Source organism: Leopardus geoffroyi, chromosome D4 (genome assembly GCF_018350155.1).
Source record: "Leopardus geoffroyi isolate Oge1 chromosome D4, O.geoffroyi_Oge1_pat1.0, whole genome shotgun sequence".
In the NCBI taxonomy this organism is placed as follows: Eukaryota; Metazoa; Chordata; class Mammalia; order Carnivora; family Felidae; genus Leopardus; species Leopardus geoffroyi.
Window position 1 is genome coordinate 44334944 of NC_059342.1, and position 27481 is coordinate 44362424.

Below are 27481 nucleotides of genomic sequence, written 5' to 3' on the forward strand. Positions count from 1 at the left end.
GAATATGGAGCTGTGAAATTAAAAAAGAGACCCAAAGAGATAGAGGCAAGGAGCTAAGCTTAAATAGACAGTGGAGCAGGGGCACATTACCAAAGCCTTCTTGAGAAGAGAAAATATTTTTATCTGGGACTCTATGCAGATTCTTGTAATTGGCTGGAAAAAGCCTGAAATTTATGATTTTACTTTTATTTAAAGTTTATTTTTACTTATTTTGAGAGAGAGCAAGTGGGGTAGAGGCGGAGACAGAGGGAGAGAGAGAATCCCAGGCAGGCTGTGTGCCATTAGCACAGAGTCCGATATGGGATTCGAACTCACAAATGTGAGATCATGACCTGAGCCAAAGTTGGATGCTTAACCGACTGAGCCACTCAGGCACCCCTGTAATTATTTTAAATTACGTGGGGACATATATCAATGTGACACTCTTCTCTTGGGAATCGTAGTAAATTAATTTTTCCTCTCTTCCTTTTCCTTATGCTTCATTTTCGTACTGATTCTCTTTTAATGGCAGGCTCTTTCTTACTAATTAAAGACAATATTGCTGAGGGAGGTTCAGGAATTGAGGACGTGTCTTTTAAAAATATTAAGCCAGGTGGTTACGTTAGATCTGGCTTAGCGAGAATGAGCATTAGCTTCTGCATCAAGCCTTCAGGAGATAGCTGATTTCCCCCAGAAATCACCCTGAGGACAGTTACCCTTTATTTCTTCTGGAATAGAGCTGCCACTTATAATATGGCCACTGAATTACTGGAGTAGCAACCTGCCCAGGTGCATCCTCATAATCTTGTGCGTGCATGTGTGTGTGTGTTGGTAGGTGTGAGGAAGAAAGCATCCCGAAGTTTCCTGAAATGCTTGCATTCAGATGGGTCATCAGACTCGTTGCGTGTTCCAACCCAGGAATTTCAGCTGAGCATTTAACGCAAGTCCCATCTCTCCAACTGCCTCTCTGGCCAGCAGCTCTCTATCTGTTGTCATTTCCTTGGCCAGCTCTCGGTTAAGGTGGTGTGGGAGGGGGGCTTCCCTTACAGCTCATCTCCCATCTCCCTGCTGCAGAGGAGTGAAAGAGCTGTGAGCTTTGGTGGAGAGTTTGCCAACCCTCTCCCTGCCCAGGAATGGATGTACATTAATATTATCAAATGTCTCATCAGTGAGGCAGCTGTGTTTTGCTGAAAGGCCTCCAAACCACCTGATTCATGTCTTTCCTAGAAAATAAATTATAATGGCCCCTGTCAGGTGACACCTGTTAGAAGCCTTACAAAGCATTTTCCCAGAATATGAATCAATCCCTGCCTCTTTTTATAATCTTCTGGGCAAGGCTCTAGCATAGGCTGCTGCATCTGCTAAATTGATAAACAGCCCTACCCCTTAGACTGTGCACATGGACCGTGTCTTCCCGATCCGTCACCGCTGGGCTTAGCTTAGGTCCTGGAGCACTGCATAAACACCATCTAATCTCCAGCTTCAATTCTTCAGGAGTTAGTCACGATCAGAGGGCAGCTGGATTTAGCATGGGCATTTCCAGATGCACTTTAGAAGGTTCTATGTGGGCATTCTCAGTTTGAGCCAGGTTGCTCTCCTGTGCAGCTGCTGCCAACAGCGACAGGGGAGGTGACAGCAAACAATACCTGCTTGGTTTGCTGTGGCTAAATGGAACCATTTTGGTACAGCTTGTTTGTTTTTAAATGTTTATTTTTGAGGCAGCGTGCGTGCGAGTGCATGTGTGTGAGCGAGGGAGGGTTAGAGAGAGAGGGAGAGAGAATCCCAAGCAGGCTCTGGGCTGTCAGTGCTGAGCACAACATGGGGCTTGATCCCCAAAACCATGAGATCATGTCCTGAGCGGAAATCAAGAGTCAGATGCTTAACTGACTGAGCCCCCCAGGTCCCCCAGCTTGTATATTTTGGATTGAGAAGTAAGAAGTTGGCTTTGGAATTTTTGATATTGCTTTATATACCTTGCTACAAGAAAGTAAAGAAAATCTAGGGTCTAAGTTTTTCTGTTGTGTATTCTTTGCCTCTACATCAGCATGAGGGGTATGTATGGCTGGCCATTTCCATAGGCTGTATATAACTGTATACTCTTGAGGTGGGAAAATATATGGGAAGGGAGCGTATGTGTAGGTTTGCATGTACACATGCACAGAACAAGTCTTACAAGATCAGGAAGAAATGTTCCCTTTGGGTGTTGGTGTGCGTGACTTTCCTTTTCCTTCACTATGACAAACTTGATGTGCCCTGATTTTGAATCCTGAAGGTGACTGGGTCAGAGGCTGATGATGTAAATGATGACGTGACTGTGTATGTACAGATGTGGCGTAAAGACGTATTTATATAAGTATATGCACAGACATGCAGGGGGAGTGTTGGAGGTGACCTGCTCAGGAAAGTTCTTTCTCATAATTACGTTAGTGGTTTGATTGTTTTTAAAGATTCACTGCTGCATTCTATACACTGCTCTCTGGGTTTGCCCTGGCCCAACACATCACCCCACAGACACATGCTTGGGTCAGGCAGTGGCAGGGGAAGGGTGCCTGCACACCAGCCAGCCAGGGAACATTGCTTGTCGTACATTGTGCTCAGTGCACATCACAGGGGTGGGAATGGGCTGGGAAGCATGGTCTTTTCAAGTGCAACTTCTCATCAATGACCACAACACCTCCTCTAGAATGGAGCCCCATACAAGTAAAATGCTCTGTGGCTGCCTGGATGGGTCTTCACTGTGAGCTGGGAATGAATGGGAGGGAGTGAGGAGGCAGGGGACATTAGTAAGTGCCGGCCCAAGAACAGGGCCGTGGTGGGTCTCCCTTGTCCTTTTTGGTTTCACATAGTTTATGTGCAGTTGAGTTACAGTCCCCTACTCAAACCTTCTTTTGAATAACAGACCAGCCAATAAAACGTAACTCACGCAAGGACCCAGTTTGCTCCCCTTCAAGTAATGCACAGGGAAACCAACCACAGTTTTGAACAAGAAGTTCACTCACCCATTCTCTTTCACCCTAAGGAAATAGCACAAATTCTTGCCTCAATACAACATCCTGCCCTTGATGAAGGAGACGCGGGTTTTTCTGACACAACTGAACACCTGACTTGGCAAAGTTGGAGAGACTCGAAGTCTCGCCTCCTGTGTGGCAGCCATCTTGATTTCTTGTTTTTCCCACGTGAGCCTCCACTCAGAAGTGCTTTTCGCTTGGGGGCGAAGAGCAATGAGGGACACCGCCTGTTACTGCCACGCTCTGTGGAGTGAGCTGGGGTTCTGTGGAAGGAATACTGAGCCTGATCTGGGGCTGTCAGGTCTCCCTTCCTCTCTATTTGGTTGTGAGTCCTGCATCCTGTCTCCCTGTGTTAGGAGGTATGTGCTCACGACAGGATCATAGCAGGTATCAGGGACACGGTAAACCGGAGACAAGAACACATGTCGCGCGTAGTGTGTCCCAGCTGAGATGGAAGGTGGGTACAGAATAATGGGCCATCCTCTACTTCCTTTTTCAACTGATTATAAGGAAAGCATGACTTGGAGACATGAAAATCTATATTTTCTCATCGATTTCAGTTTGCCTTTTCTTCCCCCTGATGGTTTTATTTTCTATTGACACAGATCTGAGAAATCATACAAGGTATCAAACAGAATTTGGGGGCATGGAGTGAATGAAATGAAAATGTCGCGTGAATCCTGGCAAAATCAGGAGATCAAAACCTTGGAGTGACTGGCTTGAGGCCAGCACGAAGACATCTTCGGTGGACTCTCTAAGCCAGCAAGAGTCCCACGTAGGGTCTTGATGGAGGGAGAAACGCAGGTTTTGCCTGGGCTCTACCCACCCCCTCGTCCTGGCACCGCTAAACATAGGCCTCAGAAACCTTCCTCAGTGCACGGGGTGCACAGATGCCTTTCCAAACATCTCTAAGCTGCCTCAACCCAAGCACTATAGATTAGATTGTTTATTTCTATTGCAGGAATAATAATTTCTTTAGACACTGAAGCCCTTTGTGAACCGCACTGGAAGATGCTTTAAGAACCATGCCCTTATATTCCCATTAGGTGGCAAGTTCCATTGAGCCCCTCTACTGGATGATATTTCTTATCACCTGTCCCAGGCTCTCTTGGCAGGCATTTTGATGATATGTGAGCCCTTAGCATCAAAATACACCTAAATTACAATCACAGTTAAATCTGCCCCCCCCCCCTTTTGATGATAATGGGACATGCATTAGAACAGTATAGGTTCAGTTTATATAATCTCGTTGTCCTAGGAGAGCACTAATTTGGTTTGCAGTTACATTTTCTACTTGCATGCTGGGGCAATATATATAAAAAAATCCAAAAAACCCCAACCCTGGTAACCTCTCCCCTGCCTCCAAAGCAATATCCACCCACTCTGGGTTTTACCTCTGTCTGTCCCAAGTGGCCCCATGGGTTTTGGTCAGCGTGCCCAGCAGGGGTGGGCAAATAGTCTTCACTGTTTGGCTGGTGGGAATGTTTTGGAGGTCTCAGCTCAGGGTCCCTACAGACCCTCTCCACCAAGCCCTCCTTCCTGCAACATATTCCTCTATAACATCCACGTTGCCTGGCAGGATCCCAATAAGTCCAAGGTAGGCTGAAGGTCACAGCAATGATTCTATTAGTTTACCTCTTGTACTTAAGAGGTAAAGCTCAGACTGAAGGTTGATGCCCCTCTTCAAATAGGTGCTATAAATATACTAGAGCTATCCCTGAAAAGATGCATTTGTATTTATATATATATGTGATGATTTTATATATATATATATATATATATAAAATTTATATATATATATATATAAAATTTTTCTTTCTTTGTGTTTGTATACAGGTATGTATGACTCTATAGGTATGAAAGGAGAGGTATAATACAGGAGCAGGCGGGGGTATGTTCATGTGCATCTATTTATAATTTGTATATTTTGTATGTGTATATAGAGAGAGCCTCTGTCATCGTTTGCATCATTACAATGAATGTACCTCCGACCAGCGAGGAGTACCTGTCAGTGGTGAATCGGAGAGAAGCCCCAAAATGGACGGTTCTTGTGTGGAGCTGTTTCAGTAGGCAAGGTTGGCAGCAGCTCGTGAAATGAGTGGGCCCAGCGTAAATCCATCCATCCTCAAATCCGCTAGGGAAGGACGCTCTGAAATGCCCACGGCTGTGTGCCAACTGCCTCTTCTGGAGAGGTCAAGGAGCCTAGAACCCAGGGCAGGGAGGGGCCATCCACGCTGTTGGTTCAGGATATGGCTTTTCCTACTAGATGGAGACAGGGCACACAAGAATTCTGTCTTCTAGGAGGACGCTGACCACCAGGAACACAAAGTAGAGGCCGAACATGATGAAGCCCAGCACTTTGTTCATCCGCCATTTGCAGAGGGCAATGGAGAGGATGACGAAGAGCAGCATGATGAAGAGGAGGACGATGGCACAGAAGAGGCCATTGCTGCTGACAGCCACCGGTTGGAACCTGTGAATGATGGTATACAGGAGCCAGGGCAGTGGAAGCCTGTGAGGAAAGATGGGGATAGCAGTCAGACACGTTGAAGAAGGCACAGGACACAGCATCAGCTTCCTGGAATCCATAATCTGAAAAGGGTGTCTTTTGGGGTTCACTATGCCTTGTGTGCGGTTGGCCCGGGAAATCACATAAGGAAGTCACGTGAACTTCAGAAACCTGTATCTACTTCCTGACTGAATTAGGGAGAAGAGGGAATTTGTTTTATAGCTGAGTAAGCTCGGAGCTGTGACCACTGCGGGTGATTTCTGGATGTGATCTGAAATAATTGGGTGTTTTTTCCTAGTTAGATTCAAATTGCTCTCAGCCCCCGAAAAGGTGGACTGGAAGATCTGTACAGGGCAGGAGAAGGAAAATACAAATGGAGAAAAGGCATGGACATCAGTGGTGAAAATGGCAACATTATTTTTAGGAATGGAGACAGAGAATAGCACTGACTCAACTGATCTAACGCCAGTGAAAAATGATACATGATACAATATAGCTGTCTGAGGTTTATTCTGGAAAAGATGGGACAACCGTTTCACTAAGAAGTGGCCTTCCTGAAATATTCGAGGAAGACAGTTTCTTACATTTGTGATGTGATTTTTAAAAAGCTGTTTTCTCCCTTGGCATTTGACTTTTAAAAATCTGGTAACATCTTTTGTTTTCTTTTTTTTTTTTTTTTTAATTTTTTTTTTCAACGTTTATTTATTTTTGGGACAGAGAGAGACAGAGCATGAACGGGGGAGGGGCAGAGAGAGAGGGAGACACAGAATCAGAAACAGGCTCCAGGCTCTGAGCCATCAGCCCAGAGCCCGACGCGGGGCTCGAACTCATGGACCGCGAGATCGTGACCTGGCCGAAGTCGGACGCTCAACCGACTGCGCCACCCAGGCGCCCCACATCTTTTGTTTTCTATCCAGAGTGGCAACTCTGGAAGACATCAGAAAAGCTAATGGCCAGGTGCATCCCTGAGAGTGAGTTAGGACTCTGAAAAATGGCCGAAAACGTGGGACTCATGTTGCCTGGGCCTCTCCAGGTGGCCGAGTGAGACGCAGTTTTATCCATTGAGCCTAATGATGGAACGTTGGCTGGGGAAACAAGGACCCAGCCACCCAGCTGGGTGAGGCTGCTGCAGAGCCTTAGCCTTTGGTTAAGGGAGATTCAGTTTTGGCCTGACCTCAGGGATATGGAAGAAGAGGTGAAACACAACTTTCTCCAAAGGAAAAGAAGATATCTTGAGAGAAATAATGAGATGAAAGGGGTAGGGAGTTTACACATCTGGTCTCCGCAGTTGGCGAGAGCATGTGAAGGCAGAGCCCACGAGTTGTGTTAACTTTGAATACCCAGGGCCTGGCGCACGCAGGCCCCCATCTGGGTACATATGTTAACCTGGGCCAAGGTGAAGTGATCGATACAACCGCCCCACAGGAGTCAGTACAGGTGGTTTGCCCACTACAGCCTGGTTTGGAGGTGCTCACTTTACGGAGATGTCAGAAGGGGAGGGGCTCCACAGGCCAGCTCAGGGAACATGGTGCAGTTCCGGCTTTCGGCAGGAGGGGGCAGCCCTGGCATCCTCCCGTCAGTGATGGAAAGTCAGGAAAAGTGGGAGTGGGGGTGTGTGTGTTGGGTGGAGTGCTCAAAAATGAAAACCCCCACTAGGGACTTGTCCTGGGGAGTGCTTCTTCCACCCCTGGATTCTCTTAGGAAGAAAAAGACCAAAGCCATCGTATTCTTATTAAGCGAGACATGCACACATATAAACCCAGTTCCCGTGAAGTTGTGCTTGATGGCACTACAAATAGGTAGAAGTCCTTTGTAGTAAAAAATTACATTTTATTCATACCTTTTGACCTATAGATTCTATCGCCAGGGATCAAGCATAAGAAATATTTGAAAGGCAGATATAACTTCATGCAGAAAAATGATCATTTCAGTGTTGTTTTGAGGAGTGAATAATTTAATGTCCAATAACAAGAAACTAGTTAAATAGCGAACTATTAAGCCAAGTTAATGTTATTAGCCATTAAAAATCATACGCTTATAATGATGTAGGCAAATACTCATGATATGATTCTACGCTTAAAATGAAGGATGCACATAAAAATGGCGATGCATTTTCAGCAATGTAAACTATATATGGACTAAAGCAGGGTGGTGAATGATCATTGATTTTTATTTATGCTCTATATGTATTTACTCAGTCCTTTACCATGAGTGTATATTAATATTATAAGCATAGAGAAAATGCCAATAAGACTATGAAATACCTTTTATATTCAATATATTGCTAACAAGTTCATAAATTGGTATGAAGTCTTGAGAAAGGACTTTTTTAAAAATATACATCAACAGCCATTAAAATGCTCATAATCTTTAATTCATTAATATTTCTTGAAGGAGTTTATCCTAATAAAAATAGCTAAAAGGTATTTTCCGCATAAAGGTCTTCATGAAAACACCCATCACAGCAGAAAATTGGAAAAAACAAAAAATAATGGCTAAACTGAAAACCAACAAGATGAAATATTGTGAAGTGATAAAACGTTATTTATGAGGGTTATAAAAGAACCTAGAAAAATAGCTGATTTACTAATTGAATAATAGATGTCTACTTTGTGCCAGGCATAAATGGCTTTGAAAGAGAAAAACAAAAGCCCTCCAAAAGGACAAAACTGAATATTGACTTGGAAAACTTTGTGAAATATTTGGAAGAGAACATACAAAAATTAAATGTTGCTTCTGGGTAGTAGGGTTAGGGGGTATCTTGGAACCTTCCTCTAACCTGTTACTATATATCCAATTTAAGAACAGTGAACAAAAAACATCTTGCAATTCCCTAGACTACTTATTTTTCAAAAACATGACAAAAACGTCCTATAATTTTTCCCTACTTGTAAGATTTTCTCCCTTTGTACTATAGCACATCTTATTTTCCTTCTTAGAAGAGACTGACCAAGAAAACTAGTCTAAATGTGTAAGCAGCGGAACTAAGAAACACTTTCTACTAGAGACGCCCTTCCTTTAAAACATACACCTTTTAAGGCATTTGTCACACATTCATTCATTCAGTCTGGAAACGTCTGTCAAGGCACCACCATGCATTAGGCATCGTATTAGGCTCTGGGGAGCTGTTGCTCTTGAGCAGTTCACAGTCTAGTGGGCAGACTGATAAACGTGACCATGACAAGAGTACGATGTTCAGAGAGTACACAGGAGCAGGAGCCCCCTGGTCAGGCCCAAGGGAATGAGGAAAGCTGAGATTTGAGTTGACATTGGTAGGGTAAGTTGGAGTTTTCCAGGCAGACAAGCAGGGACGAATCTCATGTGAGAGGGGCCTGCAAAGGAAGGAAATAATGGCAGCAGAGGGCACCTTTGGAATTCAAAGGTGGTTAAGACAGGGGGAGCTCAGGGCAGGGTTTAATGCAGACAGTGTTGTGGCTGAGAGACACATTGTCCAAATCCCAGCTGTCTCACTTACTAGCTTTGTGAACTCTGTGCTTTTCAGCTGCCTGGCCTGAAAAATGGGGGATCATCATACATATGTCACAGGATCACTGTCTGGCTTAAGTGGATAAAAATGTACTTACAGTGCACAAAGTAGACACTGAGTGAAAAACACGGGTAATGCAAAGATACAAGAGAGAACGATATTCAAGACGTTCAATGAAACAGCAGATCCATTTTAGTGAGTTTCCAAATTCAAGTGTCAAGAGCCCAGTTCTGGGAACAGAAGGAAAACACCCCAATATCTTACCTTCTCAGGGGTTCTCTCTCATTCAGGGTTATGCATCAGACTACTTTTACTTCTGACAAGTTAAATGACATGACAGAGATAAGAGCATCCCACCCCAATCTGATCCGCTTTAGAGATTATTCATATTGGGAACTACCATTTGCTTAACCGTAAGAACAGATCTCATCTTCTGACTTTCAAAAAACTTAGAATATCTTTATCAGCAGCATACATAAATGAAAACGCCAAACCTGCCAGCATTTTCCAAAGAAGGAGATGGGGTATTTTTGCTTGTTCCAATCTGTTTTATAATCCAAATCTCATCCGAGGCTGGTGGGGACTTTAATTAGAATTAGGATATGGGAAAAAATGTAGTAAAACTGTCTCCATCATACCTGAATGCTGAATATTCATAACTTGTAGCCAACGCCGTTATATAAGCAAAATTCTTAAAGTATTTCTTACAACATCCACTTTGTACCTGGCGTGTGTTTCTGCCTATCTAGGGATAACTTATTCTTCATTAAGGTCTCTGAAAATTGAAAATGGAGTTAGTGAACTTGAATGGTACTCCCATTACTTTCTACTGGTATTGGTGAGTTTTGGGCTCAAAGATCCCGGTTTTATCTCCACAGCCTCTCAGAGAACAAAGACAGCAATAGAGCTGGTGTGTGCACCTTCATAAAACTATCTCTACTCACCCTACAGTGATGTCAAAAATGTTGCTTCCAACAGAGCTGGACACAGCCATGTCCCCAAGCCCCTTCCGGGCCACTATGACACTGGTGATAAGATCAGGGATGGAGGTTCCAGCAGCCAAGATGGTCAGGCCCATAATCTCTTCACTAATGCCAATTGTCTCTCCAACCTAAATGTAATGGCAGGGACACACGTGAGTGTCTGAAGTCACCAAACCATCAAACCCACATTTCAGTGCAACTCCCTTCTGATGAATTCCTATCCATGCTGTGCAGAGTGATGAGATGATAAAAAAGAGTAAGCCACAATCACTGCCATAGAGGAGTTCACACTTTAATCATATTTAGACCCAAGAGATCAGGAATTTTTGCACCAGGGTTAAACAGATAATCTCAAGAAAGAGCTATAGAGGGCTTGAGTGCAGTCATTATATGGTATCTAATAATTCTGTGCAAGGGAGGCAGAAGAGAGTTATAAAAGCCAACTGGCCATTGGCTCCAGAGGCCAGGGGCTGACAATGGTACCAAATCCTGTAGCGATTTGCCTTTGGATTAACAACTGAAGGTTAAGGACTGACATCCAGGGTTCCCATTTTTCTTTGACATCTCCTAGTGTCTGTAACCCACTCTTGAACACTTTCAGACTCTTACTTCCATGGGAAACTTGATTTGGGGTGTTTTGGGGCTTGGTAACACACAACTGTAAATCAGGAAGGCAACTGTGGAGAAACCATCAGTTACAGAATCAGAAGTCCAAGACCCGGCTCTGGCATTTGTTAAGAATTTAACCCATCATTAACTTAACCAATTGTATAATGTCTTCAATCCTTGCTTTCTTATGCTTAAAGCGGGGATGATAGTACCTACCTTACAAAGTGGTTGGGAGGACTAAGTGATCATTTGTGGAAAATCCCTTTGCAAATAGTACATCATTACTGAAAAATGATGGGGGATGGTTATTATGTTTTATTTTGGTCTTTGCCTTTTAACACCGATGAAGTCTATTTTGGACAGTTGGTCTAGTCTCAGATGGAGGCTCCTACATCCTCTTGAGCAAATGTTTGTCTTCCCAGGACTTTTAAAAACTCTATATATTTTCTGGAGTTGGTGAACTGCAGTTCTGAAAACTTTTAAGATAGTGCCTTCAGTATGGTTTTCAATGGCCTACTCTATGACATTCATCATTTTTTGAAAAAAATGCAGAAGGCCAGAGTAGCATGCAAGAATAAGGGTTTTTAGGGAATAGAATAAATTCATTTACTTCTTTAAAAAAATTTTTTTTAATGTTTATTATTTATTTTTGAGAGAGAGGAAAAGACAGAGCACGAGCAGGGGAGGGGCAGAGAGAGAGGGAGACACAGAATCTGAAGCAGGCTCCAGGCTGTCAGCACAGAGCGTGACGTGGGGCTCAAACCCATGAACTTTGAGATCATGACCTGAGCGGAAGTTGGACATTTAACTGACTGAACCACCCAGGTGACCCTTTCTTTCTTTTTTAAAAGTTTTATTCAAATAATCTCTACATCCAACATGGGGCTTGAACTCATGACCCCGAGATCAAGGGTTGCATACTCTTTTGACTGAGCTAGCCAGGCGCCCCTAGGATATACTCATTTCAAAATACCTTTTGTGATTTGTAAGTAATAGCTTAGTTTCCATGAACTTAAAAGCATAGTTGGGAGCTATTTTTGTTTTGGTGGTCACGCCTGCTCTAGAGCCTGGCTAGCTGAACTAGTTTATCCTGACCTCACAGAGCAAAGATTCACTGCTCTCCATCAGAAAGGAGGTTCCATGCAAGCAGAATTCCTACTTTGATCACTACAGTCTCCTTAATCCACAGAACATAGCCTGTATTTAGTAGTCTCTCAATACCTATTTGCTGAATAAATAAATCCATCTACGTACTTAGGTGATTTCCCTAGCGTGTTTTCTGCTGATTCTCCTAGAAAAAAATTAAATAAGAAGGAGTGCCCCATTTGAACAAAACTCTCCTTGCTGACCTATTTTTTGAGTTAGATCTTGAGTGAAACATTTTCAAAGACTGTGAAGATGCTGAGTCAATGGTTGTCACCCCCAATAAACAGGGTGATTCTCTGAGGGAGTTCTAAAGCAGTGGCTATTTTAAAGCAACGTTTATATTTGAAGTCTGAATGACTCCACAGGCAGAAAAAATGCAGAAACTGCAGAGGGGTGGTATGGTAGTGTGGTTAAGAGTGATGGCTTGGATGGATAGAGGGATACATGGGTGCAAATCCTAGCCTGCTGCTCCTAGTACGTGGTAGCCAACTTTCCTGAGCCTCGGTTTTTCTCACGTGTAGAATGGGGATTATAACATCCAACCCTCAGAGTCGTTGTGATGATTATATGTGATGATGCATACAGAGCAAATGGCAAGGGTCAGGTATCAAGTAAACATTCAGTAACTATCAGCTATGATAACTCAGGCACTACTCCTCTCCCTTTCCAACTTATCAGCCTTCAGCCATTGGGCTCTGGCTCTGGGCTCTTCAGACAGAAGCTGGTTTAGTAGGCATCAGTCCATAATGTGGGAAATCATGAGAATAATGAAGACTTTTTATTGTACGTCACACTCTTGATGAATCTGCATGGCTGTAGAAACACTTTTGCTGTCTGACAACGCGTCTTCACAGGCACATTTTAAGAACATTTCACCGACTTTGGTTTTCCATGAGCAAGAGGCAGGATGATAGGCGTGGTGCGTAGATGGGACAGCACTGATCAAATTGGCATCATCAGAGAAGTTTAGAGCTAGAAAAGACATCAGCAGTCTCTTGGGAATTCCTTTGTTTTCCAGTTGAAATAAACGATGGGGCCACTCAGAATCCAAATCCGGTGCTGCTCTGAACATGGCATGATGTAGTTCCTTATCTTGGTTTCAGGAGCCAATGTCACATTGGCTAAATGAGACACAGGGTCGTATTGATTCTTAGAATTAACTTCTCCTATTAGATGCAGGATGGATTTTAACCACGTTTTCATCACTCAGGACATTTACTAATTTCATGATACAAAAAGAATAAAAAGTAACGAAAACTAAGGGGAAATATGCATAAAACATTTAATGTAAGGGGCATTTATTTTTGGCCAAACAGTAGCTAAATAAAGATATTAAATAGCATTTATTGTTGGTAAGGCTGTGGATAACAAAATAGTTGAGCACTAAATGGTGTATTTGTTATCTTTATGGCTTTTATAGCTCAAAAAATTCTGTACAAACAGCAGAATTAGAGCCAAACTTCTTAGAACAGAATGTGCTATTTTGATCAGATGTCTGGATGTCTTAACAGAGAAAAGCATTTCTATAGGAGAAAATACAGAGAAACTTCTCATTCATTACTAGAAAGTAAGGTTTCTCTTTATGCACTTTATATTTCTGGGCCCTTTTGGTAATACTATTCTAGGCATTGTGTTTGCATTTTTCTACAAGAATGAAAAGGAAGCAAGAGTATGGAATTAAGATAATCATTAAAAAGTTAGAAAAAAATGAAATATCTAGAAAATAAGAGAGAATAAAATCCACTCTTTTATCAGTACATTAAAGAATGAAAATAGTTACAGAATGAAAAGCCATTACATGTTATAAATGGCAAAGAGTCCTTCTAGCCTGGAAATCTGGAGGCTGAGGCTCATCTTCTACAAAGATTTCTATGCAGTTTTGGTGGCAAATGACTTTCAAAGAATGTGGAAAATCATGACTTTGGGCCACGTAGAACTTCTTTGAGGATCAACATGTTTTGGAAATATCCTGGAAGAATAATCTGAAGTCAAACATCATAAAATAACTAGGGTAGGAATAATATAAAATATCTTGTAGGAATAATAGTGGGTATATTAGCTGACATTTCCAGCAGATTTTTTTCATTGATGTTGTATGTACTTTTTTTTTTTTTTAAATTAAGGTGTCATTTACATATAGTAAAGTCTAATTTTACATTCAGTAAAACTCACCCTTTAAGAATAGTTCTGTGAGTTTTTTTTAAGTTTATTTATTTTGAGAGAGAGAGTGCAGATGCGAGTGGGGGAGGGGTAGAGAGAGGGAGAGAATCCCAAGCAAGCTCTGTGCTGATAGCAGGAGTTGGAAGTCCTACTTCTCCACATCCTCATCAACATATGTCTGTGTTTTTAATTATAGCCATCCTAATGATTGTGAAGTGGTATCTTGTGTTTATTTCTAGATAACTCTATTGAGATATAATTCACATAACTTAAAACTTATCTACTTAAAGTGTGTATTCAATATCCTAGTATATTTATAGACTTGAATAGCTTCTCACCATAATTTAAAATTAGAACTTTTTCTTCATCCCAGGGAGAAACCCCATACCCATTAGCATACCCATTTCCCTCCAACCTCCCCAACCCTAGGCAACCATTAACTACTTTCTGTCTCTATAGATTTGCTTATTTCATATAAATGGAATTATACAACATATGATCTTTTCATACATTTCATATAAATGGAATTATACAACATGTGCTCTTTTGTGACTATCGTTTTTGATTTAGCATAAAAATTTAGAGGTTCATTCACATGTGGCACGTATTAATGCCTCATCCCTTTTTATTGTGGAATAGTGTTCTATTGTGTGGATAGGCCACATTTTTTGTATTCATTCATCAGTTGATGGACATTTGGGTTGTTTCCACTTTTTGGCAATAATGAATAATGCTGTTGTAAACGTGCATATAGATTTTTGTGTAGATGTTTTCATTTCTCTTGGGTACAGAGGGAGTGAAACCACTGGATCATATGATGACTCTATGTGTAACATTTTGTGGCCTGCCAAACTGTTTTCTAAAGTGGCTGCATTATTTTACATTCTTGCCATCAATATATAAGGGTCCCAATTTCTATACATCATCTCCAATACTTGTTATTATCTGTCTCTTTGATTATGTCTACCCTAGGTGAGAGTGAAGCGGCATCTCCTTGTGGTGTTGATTTGCATTTCCCTAATGAATAATGATGTTGAACATGTTTTCTTATGCTTATTATCCATTTGCATATCTTCTTTGATGAAATATCTTTCAAATGTTTTGACCATCTTAAACATTAGGATGCCTATAGATGCTTGCCTTTCTTTCTTTTCTTTCTTTTTTTTTTAGTAGGCTCCATGCCCAATGTGGGGCTTGAACTCATGACCCTGAGATCAAGAGTTGTATGCTCTGCCAATGAGCCAGCCAGGTGCCCCTGCCTTTCTATTATGGAGCTTTAAGAGATTTTTATATATCCTGGATACAAGTGCTTTATCAGATGTATATAATTTGTAAATATTTTCTCTCTGTCTGGGGTTTGTCTTTTAATTACTTAAGTGGTATTTTCTGAAAAGCATAAATTTTACTTTTGATGAAGTCTAACTAACTTGATTTTTCTTTTATGGATGTTTGGGCATTATATCACAGAACTCTTTGTCTAACCCATGGTCATGTAGATTTTCTGCTTTCTTCTAGACATTTGATAGTTTTGGCACTTGCACGTAGAATGATGATCCACTTTGAGTTAACTTTTGAGTACGGTGTGAGGTAAATGTCTAAGCTCATTTACTCTGGCATATCAAAGAACAATTATTTTAGCACCATTTTTGATATATCCATGTATGTTCTCACATTTCCTTATTTCAAATTGCTATATTTTATTTATGCTAACAAGCATAATAATTTTAAGGCTATATTAAATAAAGAATACAAGTGGGAAGTTTGAAATTTGTGTAGTTTATAATAGAGATTAAAAGCATGAGTTCTGGAGTGTCAGAGCCCTGGGTTATAATCTCAGTTCTGCTATTTACTACTTATATGATCCCAAGCTGTTTTCTTATTAGCTCTAAGCGTAACTCCTTGATCTACAAATGTGGATAATAATAGCATCTCCTTGATAGGATTTGTGTCTATGTACAGGGTGACTGTCAAGTCACAAGGATGAAGGGATGTGAATTATCCAGCATCTGGTACATGTTCAATCAACGTTTACCACTGTCATCTCTGAGAATGTAAAACTTTTGCATTTCATTCTTTCATATGTGTGTGACAACAAACAATTCCTGAGCGTTTATTCTTGTGATGGGCACTATAACTGGTACGGGGTTAAAAGTGGTAAAAGCAAAATGCGTCATCATTATAGTGAACCGAGGTTCAAGGAAGAGACCATTTTGTCTCCAGTTCTGTTCCTACAGCCAATCGGAAAGGCTGGTGAGAGCACGAGGTGAGTGGCTGCCCGAGAGGAAGTAAGCATCACGGAGTCAGGCAAAACCTGACATTCCTCCCAGACCTGGGTAGGCCTGGATTCAGGTTGCAGGGGGCAAGAAGAGATAGGGTGCCGTCTTCCACACGGCTGTCCAGGGTTCTGCTGATTTGACTCCATGCTACAGGAAAAGGCCAGGAGGGATGGGAAAGGTGAGTGGAGTAAAATTCTTTTAGTCCTGGAATATGTACCTTGTCAGACACAGTACGATTCTGACACTTTCCAAAAGCAAACACACTGATTAACCATTTGGCAACCACGAGAAGAACCAGGCGGATGAGTGTTACGATTAAGGTCTTACCTGGTGTGCCCACCACACCATCAAGTAAGAGAATACAGCAATCCAGGTGATGGAGCCGAAGAACGTGATGGGAAAGAACTTCCTTGATGACTGAAAGAGAACCAGGAAGAGGCGAGAGTGTCAGTGCCATCCAGTGAGGTGGATCTGGCAGACTAAAGCTAAGACCACCAATGCCAGCTACTCCTCCCTCATTCCCTCCCATCTTCACAGGCTTCGCAATCAAAAGGCCCTCCCTCCCAGCGTTTAGGCCGGGACACGAAGATTCTCTCTTAGGAATGTTGTTTGGAGCCAAATCATCAGCAAGCTAGTGCCTGAGATGGACGTCTCTCGAAAAGAATGTCTGTTCCTGCTGCTGGCTGCTCAGATGCCCCCCGCCCCTGCCCCTTCCGTGGCCTGGTTTCTTAGTCTTGCCCTCAATCTCTTGACTACCCCATAGCCTTCCTTTCTCCCCTGCTCCCTTTTCTGTCTTCTGCTCAAGTTCATCAGAATCCATCAGTTGGTATTGCTTCACCCCATGTATCCTAGCAATCCATTTGCCAGAAAACCTACGTGACTAATTGCTGTTTACAAGAAGGATCCACAGATTCTAAAACAGGTTCCTCTTACAGTCCCATGAATTACTGGGAAAAGCCACAGAGAGGAAGCCATCATCGTAGTTTCTATACATTCTTGATGACAGTCACCCTCCAGGATATTTGAACCACTCTTACAGACTGGAGTAACAGAGGCCCAGCACACTGCTGTCCACAGGGCTGGCAGAGTAGATTTTCCCTCCTGTTTTCCGGGACATTTTCCCTCCTGTTTTCCACCCCTGACTGTACTATGTCCTTTTCTTCTTTGTTCACAGGCCTTTGTGCAATCTCAGGCTTAGAGTGTGAGCACTTTTTATTTTTATATTTTAAATTCGAGTGTAATTAACACACAGTATTATGTTAGTTTCAGGTGTATAATATAATGCAATATAGTGATTCACTAATTCTGTACATTACTCAGTGCTCAGAGTAAGCATTTTTAGTGTCCTTAAAATATTAACCAAAATCAGATACTCAAAATGCAGTTTTTTTTTTTTTTTGTAACCTAATCCCACTACAGGGAGATCCAGGTTTACACTGGATTGTAGTGGAGTTTTGTTGATGGCTTTTTTCCTGCAAAATTGGGGCCCTTTAAAACATGCTCAGATAGCAGAATGCGCTCAGTCTCTCACCTATTACTGCCAAACGTGTTTTATTTCAAAGCTTTCCACTTTGAGAAACAATCTCATTTTTTTGCTTTGATAATGCCATCCAATTTTGTCCAGAGAAGTGAATCCTGGAGTTGACGTGGAGGAAAGCTATCTCAATTGTCTAAAGGGCTGACCTTGGGCAGTCACATAGAACACTTTCTGCCATAGCTTTTAAGAGCTTTATTAAAAGGAAAAGATAAACTTGTACATAGTAATCTCTCGAAGATCTATAATAATAATGGACATAGTCTCTATTGCCCCAAAACAGGCTTATGTTCTCTTTACTAACTGCAAGTTTTCAATGTATGTTTTTATTATCATTCATACTGTTCTGTTAAATTTAATGACAACCATTTCTTTCTCTTAATGACTGCTGCCTTTTTGGGGCTATCTGCTAGTTTCAGTGTCTGGAAGACCAGTGGGCTTGATTAAATTGGGCTGTGGCCCCTCACCCCTTCCCTGTGTTAGAAGGAAAACATTTTGGCTAAAGACTCAGGCCCTTTGTGGGGACCTGAGCACTTTAATGGGTTATGGAAAGAAAAGTCATCAATTTTTCAAAATGGAGGTTGAGACATGCTCTTCTGAGAGCAAATTCCTTTAAAGCTGAGCATTCAGCTGGGTTTTGGAGGCCAGACTCGCCAAGCCTTGGAATTGCCAGTGCTAAGAAATCAGTTTTCCCAGCCATGGAGTTTAGCTGATTGGAGCTCCTGTTCTTTTCTTCTGGTCACAAGTCACTGTACTAGTATCCTGAGATGGTGGTTTCAGCTCCTAGGGTCAGGCTCTGTCACAGGGAAGGAAAGGGCTTTTCTTGTGGTGTTGGGCCACCCATGTGATTGGAGCAGAAGCCAGTCTGTGAGCTTGATTCTGGACATCCTATAAGGCAATGGAGTACAATCTCCATACTTAAAAAAAATGTTTATTTATTTTTGATAGAGACAGAGAGAGAGAGAGAGAGAGAGAGAGGCAGAGAAAGAGGGAGACAGAGGATCTGAGCAAGGCTCCACATTGAGAGTGAAGAGCCCGATGTGGGGCTCGATCTCACAAACCATGAGATCATGATCTAAGCCAAAGTTGGACACTTAACTGACTGAGCCACCCAGGCACCCCATCATCTCCATACTTTATGGTATATGTACAGGAGATCTTGGGAGAGTCCTCATTTCACAGATTGCTCACTTTTTACGCTATCTCATTTATTATGTAATTATTATTTTATTTATTATACCTTTGCATGTCTGTTCATTTGATGTAATGTCACAAGTTAGAATCAAATTATTTGAACATATTTCTCATCTGAGAAATATCATCCCTGAACCATAGAACATTCCTAGTCAAAAGGTAGCAGCTAAGGAACCAGACTAAGGAGGTAAAGGATTAAGTTCAAAACAACATACTAAAGAAAACCTCTCTCATTTAAAATTTGATGCTTATGGTCCTTGATCAAGAGGCCAATTTGTAATTAATGGACATCTATATGTACCTAAGTGTTTTATTAGGGGCTCACTGAAAACAAATTAAAAATAGTTTTTATTTGTAAGTTTCCATGTCTTCATCATAAACTAGGGGTAGGTAAAGGCCAGGTACCTACCCTGTATGCAAATCTTGAAATAGACCTGAAGTTCAAGCCTAGTCTGTCTGACTATAGCATGCCTTCCCAACATGTAGGTTATACCAACTTGTTCTTGAAGAAAAATAAGGCCAGTAACACTCAAAATATTCCCAGCTATAGACATGGTGACGATCATCATAATACTAGCGTGTACTCTGAATGTCAGAAAATATAAAGAGCTTCAGGGAGATATAGACTAGCATTCCAGCTATATGGCCATCTGCCTCACCCAACCTCCCATATTGTCTCTGATTTGGAAGCTTCAACCCTTTCATGCATCAGCAGTTTGGTTAAGTGTTTCCCAACTGTCAAGCTACCTTATAATTTCCAATCTCACAGCCCAGGTAATTCCTTCTTCTTTCATTTTTTCTGATCCACTCCCCTTATTTGGACTCAATGGTCTCATTCCAGACATCACTGCCCAGTAGCACTTGTGCAATTATTTAGTTACCAGTCTCACTGGAAGAAAGAAAATAGCCCTTGAAGCCAAGGTCTGACATGTCAATTTTTGGTTAGTAATGGTGGTTCATCCTAACATCTGCTGGGATGAACCTCATACTAATGAGCAAAAAGCAAATTGTCTCCATGTGCCGGCCATTTTGTTCCCAATGTAATGGTTTATGTGTCTAATTGACAGCTAATGTTCTCATTAGAAGCTTTTAGTACATCAGTGTGATACTTTCTTGGCTTGAAAAACGTTTCTGGACATTAGCTGATTGCACAAATTGGCCATATCCTTACTGATTTAAATTCAACAAATACTCACTTAGCATCTATTCTGTGCAAGGTTTTGGGACATACATATCTAACAAAAGTCCCCCAGATAATCCTATTAAAGATTAAAAGTGTGTTCTCTAATTAATACAGCCAGTATTCAAATTCTTGCTCACCTATTACCAGTGATGTGACCTGAGACAAATTATTTCATCTTCAAAGCCTCAGGGGTTTTCATCTGTAAAATGGGAGGAATAAAAAATATCTAGTTGTCCCCAGGTCTTCGTGCCCATAAAGTGTCTACAAAAGTGCCTGGCACATAATAAGTGCTCAGATAATCATGGTAGTTGTTATAGGATAATCTTATCCTCATTTTGGTTTTTAAGAGATGAGGAGACTGAAAGTCAGACAGGTGAAAGTCACAGCTGAGACCTGGCTGGGAGTGTTGACTTTGCTTCTTACTTGCTGGATGTGCTTGGACAAGTTGCTAAACCTCTCTGGGTCTCAAACACTTCATTCTTGCTAGAACTGTGCATGGTGCACAGCAGACACAATAAATACTTGGTGAATGAATCAATAAATGACATAAATTGCAAAGATATAGCTGACTTCTTGGTACCTTCCCAGTTCTAATGAGTCATGTTTTGATACTTTAGATCCATTCCTGTTTTGTAAGAATGCCCGTCCTAGGTCATGAGAGAATATAACTTTTGGGGTCTTTATTTCCTTTGTTATTTTCAATTTTTATCAAAGACCTGTTCCTCATCAAGATTTATATTTTAGTTCTTTTACTTTTTTTTTTTTTTTTTTTTAAATTTTTTTTTTTTCAACGTTTATTTATTTTTGGGACAGAGAGAGACAGAGCATGAACGGGGGAGGGGCAGAGAGAGAGGGAGACACAGAATCGGAAACAGGCTCCAGGCTCTGAGCCATCAGCCCAGAGCCTGACGCGGGGCTCGAACTCACGCACCGCGAGATCGTGACCTGGCTGAAGTCGGACGCTTAACCGACTGCGCCACCCAGGCGCCCCAGTTCTTTTACTTTTAAAACAAAGCCATTATTTTAAGAAGACTGTAACAGTGAATTAATCTGAGCTGGGAGTGTGTATAATCCAACAAACACTATCATATAATTTGCATATAAATGAGGTGGAAATAAAAACAAGTAAACAAGTGGGAGGACCGTTTACCCTGAAACTGGATGTATACTAAAAAATCATGTTTTCCTTGTAATTACTGTCAAGGTTTGGAATGTTCATCTCTACGGGTAATTCAAAAACTACTGAGGAGGGGCGCCTGGGTGGCTCAGTCGGTTAAGCGGCCGACTTCTGCTCAGGTCATGATCTCATGGTTTGTGAGTTCAAGCCCCGCGTCAGGCTCTGTGCTGATGGCTCAGAGCCTGGAGCCTGTTTCGGATTCTGTGTCTCCCCCCTCTCTCTGACCCTCCCCATTCATGCTCTGTCTCTCTCTGTCTCAAAAATAAATAAACGTTAAAAAAAAAATTAAAAAAAACAAAACAAAAAAAAAACTACTGAGGAGACAGAGCCGACAGGGCCCTCCGGAGTAGCAAATGTTTATTCACTAATCATTTTCTCCTCTCTTTTTCCTCTCCCTCGATATCTTGTCAAGAGGCCCTTGTGGCAGTGCATGAGGACTGTGGTAGACTGCATAAGTGGCCATGACACTTTACAACTCTTTTCAAGAGGTGAGGTCTCGGGGTGCCTGGGTGGCTCAGTTGGTTAAGCGTCCAACTCTTAATTTCGGCTCAGGTCATTATCTCATGGTTCGTGAGTTCGAGTCCCGCATCGGGTTCTGCACTGAAGGCGTGGAGTCTGCTTGGGATTCTTTCCCTCTCTGTCTCCCTCTCTTCTCTGCCCCTCCCCCACTCTCCCTCTCTCAAAATAAATAAACTAAAAAAAAGAAAAAAAAAAGAGGTGAGGTCTATCTTCCCATCCTCTGAATCTGGGCTGGCCTTGATTTTCTCTGACCAAAAAATGTGATAGAAATGACAGCATGCAGATTCCAAACTAGATCTCAAGAGAACTTTGCAGCGTTCATTCTTGCTGCCCTTGGAACTTGGCCATCATGTGAATCAGCTCTGGTTAGCTTACTTAAAGATAAGATACCATGTAGTGCAGAGATGAGCTTTTGTAGCTGAGATACTCCTATACCAACAAGCCCTGAGTCATATAAGTGAGTAGGACTGTCCAGTTGAGCTCAGATCAAATGGTCAGTTCTCAGAATTCTGGACTAAAAAACTGCTTATTTTTTTTCAGCCATTAAGTTTTGGGGTGGTGTGTTACACAGCAGATGCTAACTGATACAAGATCAAGATCAAACTTAATGAAACTCTTCTGTGCTAAGCATGATCAAGAAGCTACTTCCTGGCTTTTGTATCAACTGGCATGGTTTCTTTGATTTGGCATTTCGTAGATGCAAAGGATGACCATATAATTCATCTTCTAAACCAGCAGGCTTGGGGATTAAAGGAACAATTCTGGGCAAACTGGGATGTATGGTCCCCTTAAATTTGCAACACTGGCGGTGCCTAGGGGGGCTCAATAAGTTAAGTGTCTGACTCTGGCTCAGGTCATGATCTCGCGGTTCACAAGTTCGAGCCCCACATCTGGTTCTGTACTGACAGCTCAGAGCTTGGAGTCTGCTTCAGGTTCTGTGTGTCTCTCTCTCTGCTCGTTCCCTGCTTGCACTCTGTCTCTCTCTCAAAAATAAACATTAAACAAAATTTATAATACTGTATTGATGGTTATATCTTTACGCTTTCCTTAATCACAGAATGTCATCGTTGGCAGAGAATCTAGAGATCTTCCACCCTTTTATTTCACAGAGGAGGAAAAGTGAGGTCCAAAGTTGAGATGTGACTTCCCCAAGCTTGTGTATCTCATGAGGTATGTGGGGAAAAAAACCCCACTGTAGTCAGTATGGTAGAATGAGAATAATATTAAGTCAGGAGACTCCAGTTTGAATCTAGCTCCTGTCGCTGATAGAGCTGTGCATTTGTCCTCTGTAGTTATATGCCTTGTTTCTGCTACTTAGTTTAGAAGTCCTTAAACATAGGAATTGTGAATTCTGTGTCTTTTTATCTCTTAGGGCACAAGCTTGATGCTTGGCATACAATAGTAACTCAATAAATATTTGCTGAGGAAATTTAAAAACACCCAAATGCTTCACCTCAGAGTCACATTTTTGCTTGGGAAAGCACACAGCATAATGTAGAAAATGAGGAAAAAGTCCGGTCCATCCCGGGGATGGCGCTTGAGGTTGCAAGGAGCAAAAGCCCCATTGGCTATTGGGCCCCAGAGGCTGGCTCTCAAGGCGTGTGCGCAGTGAACGACCGGTCCATGGTCGTACAAAGGAAAGCATCACGTACAGCTGCATCTTCCTGCTTTGCACCCAACAGGATTATAGCATCAGCCAAAGAAGTTGTCATCCAGGTAACTACTGCCATGGTGGGGTCCTGTGTGTTTTCCAGGAGTCGCTAGTTCAGAGCTCTGATCTTCTCTAACTGCTTCCTTGTCCTTTGAACTCCGATCACAGAGAGGATGGCCATTTTGCCAGCCCTTGCTCTAGGAGTCCCACCCAACCCGAGAGCCCATGCCTTGATGGCTGGCACCTTCCTCCCATGCCTGCACGCTTCCCTGACTGCTCCAGTGCTTGTGTGCTGACACTCCCTTAGCAGCCAGCCAGCCCCCTCTGCTTGGGGTCACACCATACTAGACGTACAAAGGAGAACATTTAGGAAACTGTGTCTGTCTCTCTGATTTTCCTCCCCGGGGCCGTGCAAGAGCACTGGCCCAAACAACAGAGCAATGGAAAGAGAAAGAGAGAGGGAGAGAGAGAGAGAGAGAGAGAGAGAGAGAGTGCAAGAGAGCACATGTGAGCACACACATCTTGGAAATGTCAATGTGATGGGAGCCAAGACGAAACTCCACACATTCTAGCTATTTGGCCATAGGTTTCCAGGATCCGGGCCTCTGCACAGAGCAGATGTTCTACACTCGCGTTGCAAATAAAGAAACCTAAATATTGCTTTCAGTAAGCCACACCTATTACATGCATCCTTTACTGGGAAAGCCTCTAATGTTGGGAGTCCTTCCATGAGGGGGTCCTTTCCTGGCCTGTCCTTGATAAGACACTGGCTCTCTCCTGGGCTGGATTATTTATAGGCCAGGCCAACGGGACAGGATTTTTGTTCTGTCTTTTTCCAGTGCGGAAAGTGGGATCACCGTGGGGCTCTTAAGACTTACACTCCACTGTGCTGTACGTTACCACACCATCCTATTCTAAGTGCTTTCAGAAATGATGTTCTCGGATTTCCACTTTCTGGTATCATGAAATATGAGGGGGACCCCAGGCTGTGTGGTCACACAGACCTGGATCTGAATCTCAGCTCCATCTGCTGGGAAGTGTTTAGGCATGAGTTAGTTAACTTCTTAGTGCCCAAGATTCTTTCTACTTATGCCAGTAGTATGTAATATTATATACAATAAATATAAATAAAATTAACAAATAAGTGTGTGTGTGTGTGTGTGTGTGTGTGTGTGTGTATACACACCTTCCTACACTAGCTGTTTCCTGAGATTCCACAATGTAGCTTATTGAAATACCTAGGGCAGTGTCTGATACATAGTAGGCACATACCTTTGTTGAATGACGTGTGTACGGCCATAATAAAAAGTATAGCTACTTCTTCAGGTGCCCGGGTGGCTCAGTCAGCTGAGCGTCTGACTCTTGATTTCAGCTCAGGTCATGATCCCAGGGTTGGGGAATTGAGGCCAGCGTCAGGCTCACACTGGGCATGGAGCCTGCTTAAGATATTCTCTCTCTCTCTCTCTCTCTCTCTCTCTTTCCCCCAGCCCCTCTCCTCTGCTTGCTCTCTCTCTAGAAAAAAAAAAAGCACAGCTACTTCTTATCACTTAGTTCCTTTACCCTTTGGGGCCCTGGCCCAAGAATCCAATTTAATAGTAGGAGAACTCTCTTTCTGATTTGATCTACATTTAGATTGTATTTTGCTGATCATAAGATGGTATTGTGTTCAATACACCTGGCACATAATAACGGTAGAAAATAATATTGCAGTAATGATAACAATACAGGATGGAGAAGATCAGACACGTAGGCATTTATGCAACATGAATGCATTTGTTCAAATTATTTTTGAATTGAATGAATAATCCATGCACACACTCAACAAAAGGTGAGTTCCCCTCCTGCCTCGAACCTTCATTTCCTCCGCTCAGAGACAATCACTACGGTGGTTTTAAAACACGGCTGCAGATTCTCTGACACTCCTCCCACCAAGGGTGTCATACGCTATATGACAATGATATATTCTAAGTAAACATTTTGTCTCCTCCCCTTTAACCAACACAATCAATGACTGCTTTGACCTGTAGAATATAGTAGGAATGACTCTCTGTGACTTCTGAGACTAGATCATCACAGACCACACAGCTTCCGCTTTCTGCTGTTGGGACAATCCTTCTTGGAGCCCTGATCTCTCATCTAACACATCTGACTATCCTGAGGTCACCATGGTGTGAAGAAGCCCAAGTCACGTGGAGAAGCCACATTTAGGTTCTCCCATAGACCACTGCAGCTGAGCCCAGCCCTTCAATCCTCTCTGCCTAGGGACCAGAAACATCAGCGAAGAAACTTCCAGATGAGTCCATCTCACAGCCATTCAAGTCTTCCCATCTGAAGCCCCAAACGTGGAGCAGAGACATGCCATCTCCAGTGCACCCTATTTGAACTCCTGGTCTGCAGGATCCACAAGCAGAATAAACCACTAAGCTCTAGGGTGGTTTGTTACATAAATTCGATAACTTGAGCAATCACTCTTATTGTGCCTCTGTCTGGAGAAATTTTAGACATATATAAGCATACACGTGTATATATGTCACCCCTCCTTTCCCTTTTAAGGCAAATAGAAGCAGACTATCACACTGCTATGTACCGTGCTTTTCACAAGGAGTTGGTGAAACAAACGGTGCTTTACTCACAGGTTTGCGGACGTCAGGCAAGGTGATCCAGAGAGGAAACACTATGGGTAAAACAATTAGGAACGTGACTTGCTTGCGGGGGTTGGTAGGCCAGGCCAGGCTGAGAGGCTGGTCCTCCTCTTCACCCGTCTCTGTGGTCTGTTGTAGAAAAACGGAGATGAAAGAAGAAACAAGTAAAAAAGACGACAACGTCCACAGGCCACAAGAGCCCAGGGACAAACAATACATTGCACAGCCATGGGAACTTAGAAACTTCCTTTTCTCTCCCTGAACGCTCCTCAGCTTCTCACTTAAGTGAACTGATCATTCAACTGCAGTGGGTGACATCTATGATCCATGAACTTTGTACGAGAAACCGTATCTGTAGAGCAAAAGACCCCCAATGCCCACCTTCTCCTCTTTCCCTTCTCCCTGAAGACAAAGCTATAGGTTTCATTATGGGAATCCTTGGGAAGGATTTTTTTAAATTAAAAATTAAACAAAAATTACACACATATATATTTTTACTAACAAATAAATTTATGTATTTTTAGAGCGGTGATTTTGAGCAGGCAAATGAAAGTAGCCGTAGAAACAATTCAGTAACAATACTCAACTCCCTTCTCAGGCCCTGGAATAGTCAAGCTCATGGATTACTGTGTGGTGGTGAATTTTTAATCTGCACAATTATCTTGTTAAATTCTAAACCATTTTACTTCCAGCCAAAGGCTTATTATACAAACATATGTCCCATTCTCAGAGAAACAGACTATGGGAGTAGAGTAAGACACTGAACCCGTTGAGTGTCAGCTGCACAGGACCTCAGAGTCAGGGCTCAACTTCAGAGTTTCTGACTTGGCAGCAAGTGGCCAAGGTTTTACGTGCCACCTGCTGAAGTCAGCAGCTTCTGGCGTCCCAGAGCTAGAAGAGACAGAAGGTGGCTTCGGGCCTGGCAGGCTGACCATCAGCCTGTCAGATGGGCCCTCCGAACCTTCAAAACAGCACTGCAGACAGTATTAATCACTCCCTTCCCTGCTTGTTTAAAAATAAAAGTGCAGCAGGACGATCAAGCATCAGATCTAAAAATATCAACAGGAACTTTTCCACGGATGCTTCCTTTTGAGACCATATAAATAACCCACACAGGCTTCGTGAAGCTCCTGCCCCCCGTGGCTCTTGCTTCCAGCAGTGTGCACTATTTCCAGCAGCAGCACTGACCCCTCAGCACCCCTCTCCCTAGGAGCTGGCAGGCTAGGTCCAGTTGCATCGGGGAAAAGGACTCACTCAGACGCAGGGCTGGGCATGTGGCCCGACACATTGCGATGTTATGTTTATTTCTAATTTAAACCCTAGTACTGCCAAAAGGATTTGTAGTGTATACAATCACCCAACCTCTCTCTCCAAGAGTTAAAATTAAAAAAAAAATATATATATATATATTTACATAAAAAATA

The 27481-nt window shown here is 42.4% G+C and overlaps 1 protein-coding gene across 4 annotated transcripts in view; it reads right to left on the minus strand.

Moving 5' to 3' along the window:
* Positions 1-1936: 1936 nt before the first annotated feature.
* Positions 1937-27481, minus strand: part of SLC24A2 (solute carrier family 24 member 2) — a 244902-nt gene continuing 219357 nt past the window's right edge. For 3 of the 4 annotated variants that reach the window (XM_045470239.1, XM_045470237.1, XM_045470238.1), the window contains 4 exons: positions 26049-26186; positions 16485-16574; positions 9928-10094; positions 1937-5499 (listed from right to left, as the gene is read on the minus strand). In XM_045470239.1, the coding sequence (XP_045326195.1) occupies positions 5250-5499; positions 9928-10094; positions 16485-16574; positions 26049-26186 (645 nt within the window). In that variant the 3' untranslated portion in view covers positions 1937-5249. The remainder of the gene's footprint in view (positions 5500-9927; positions 10095-16484; positions 16575-26048; positions 26187-27481) is intronic. The other variant, XM_045470240.1, reaches the window with a different exon arrangement.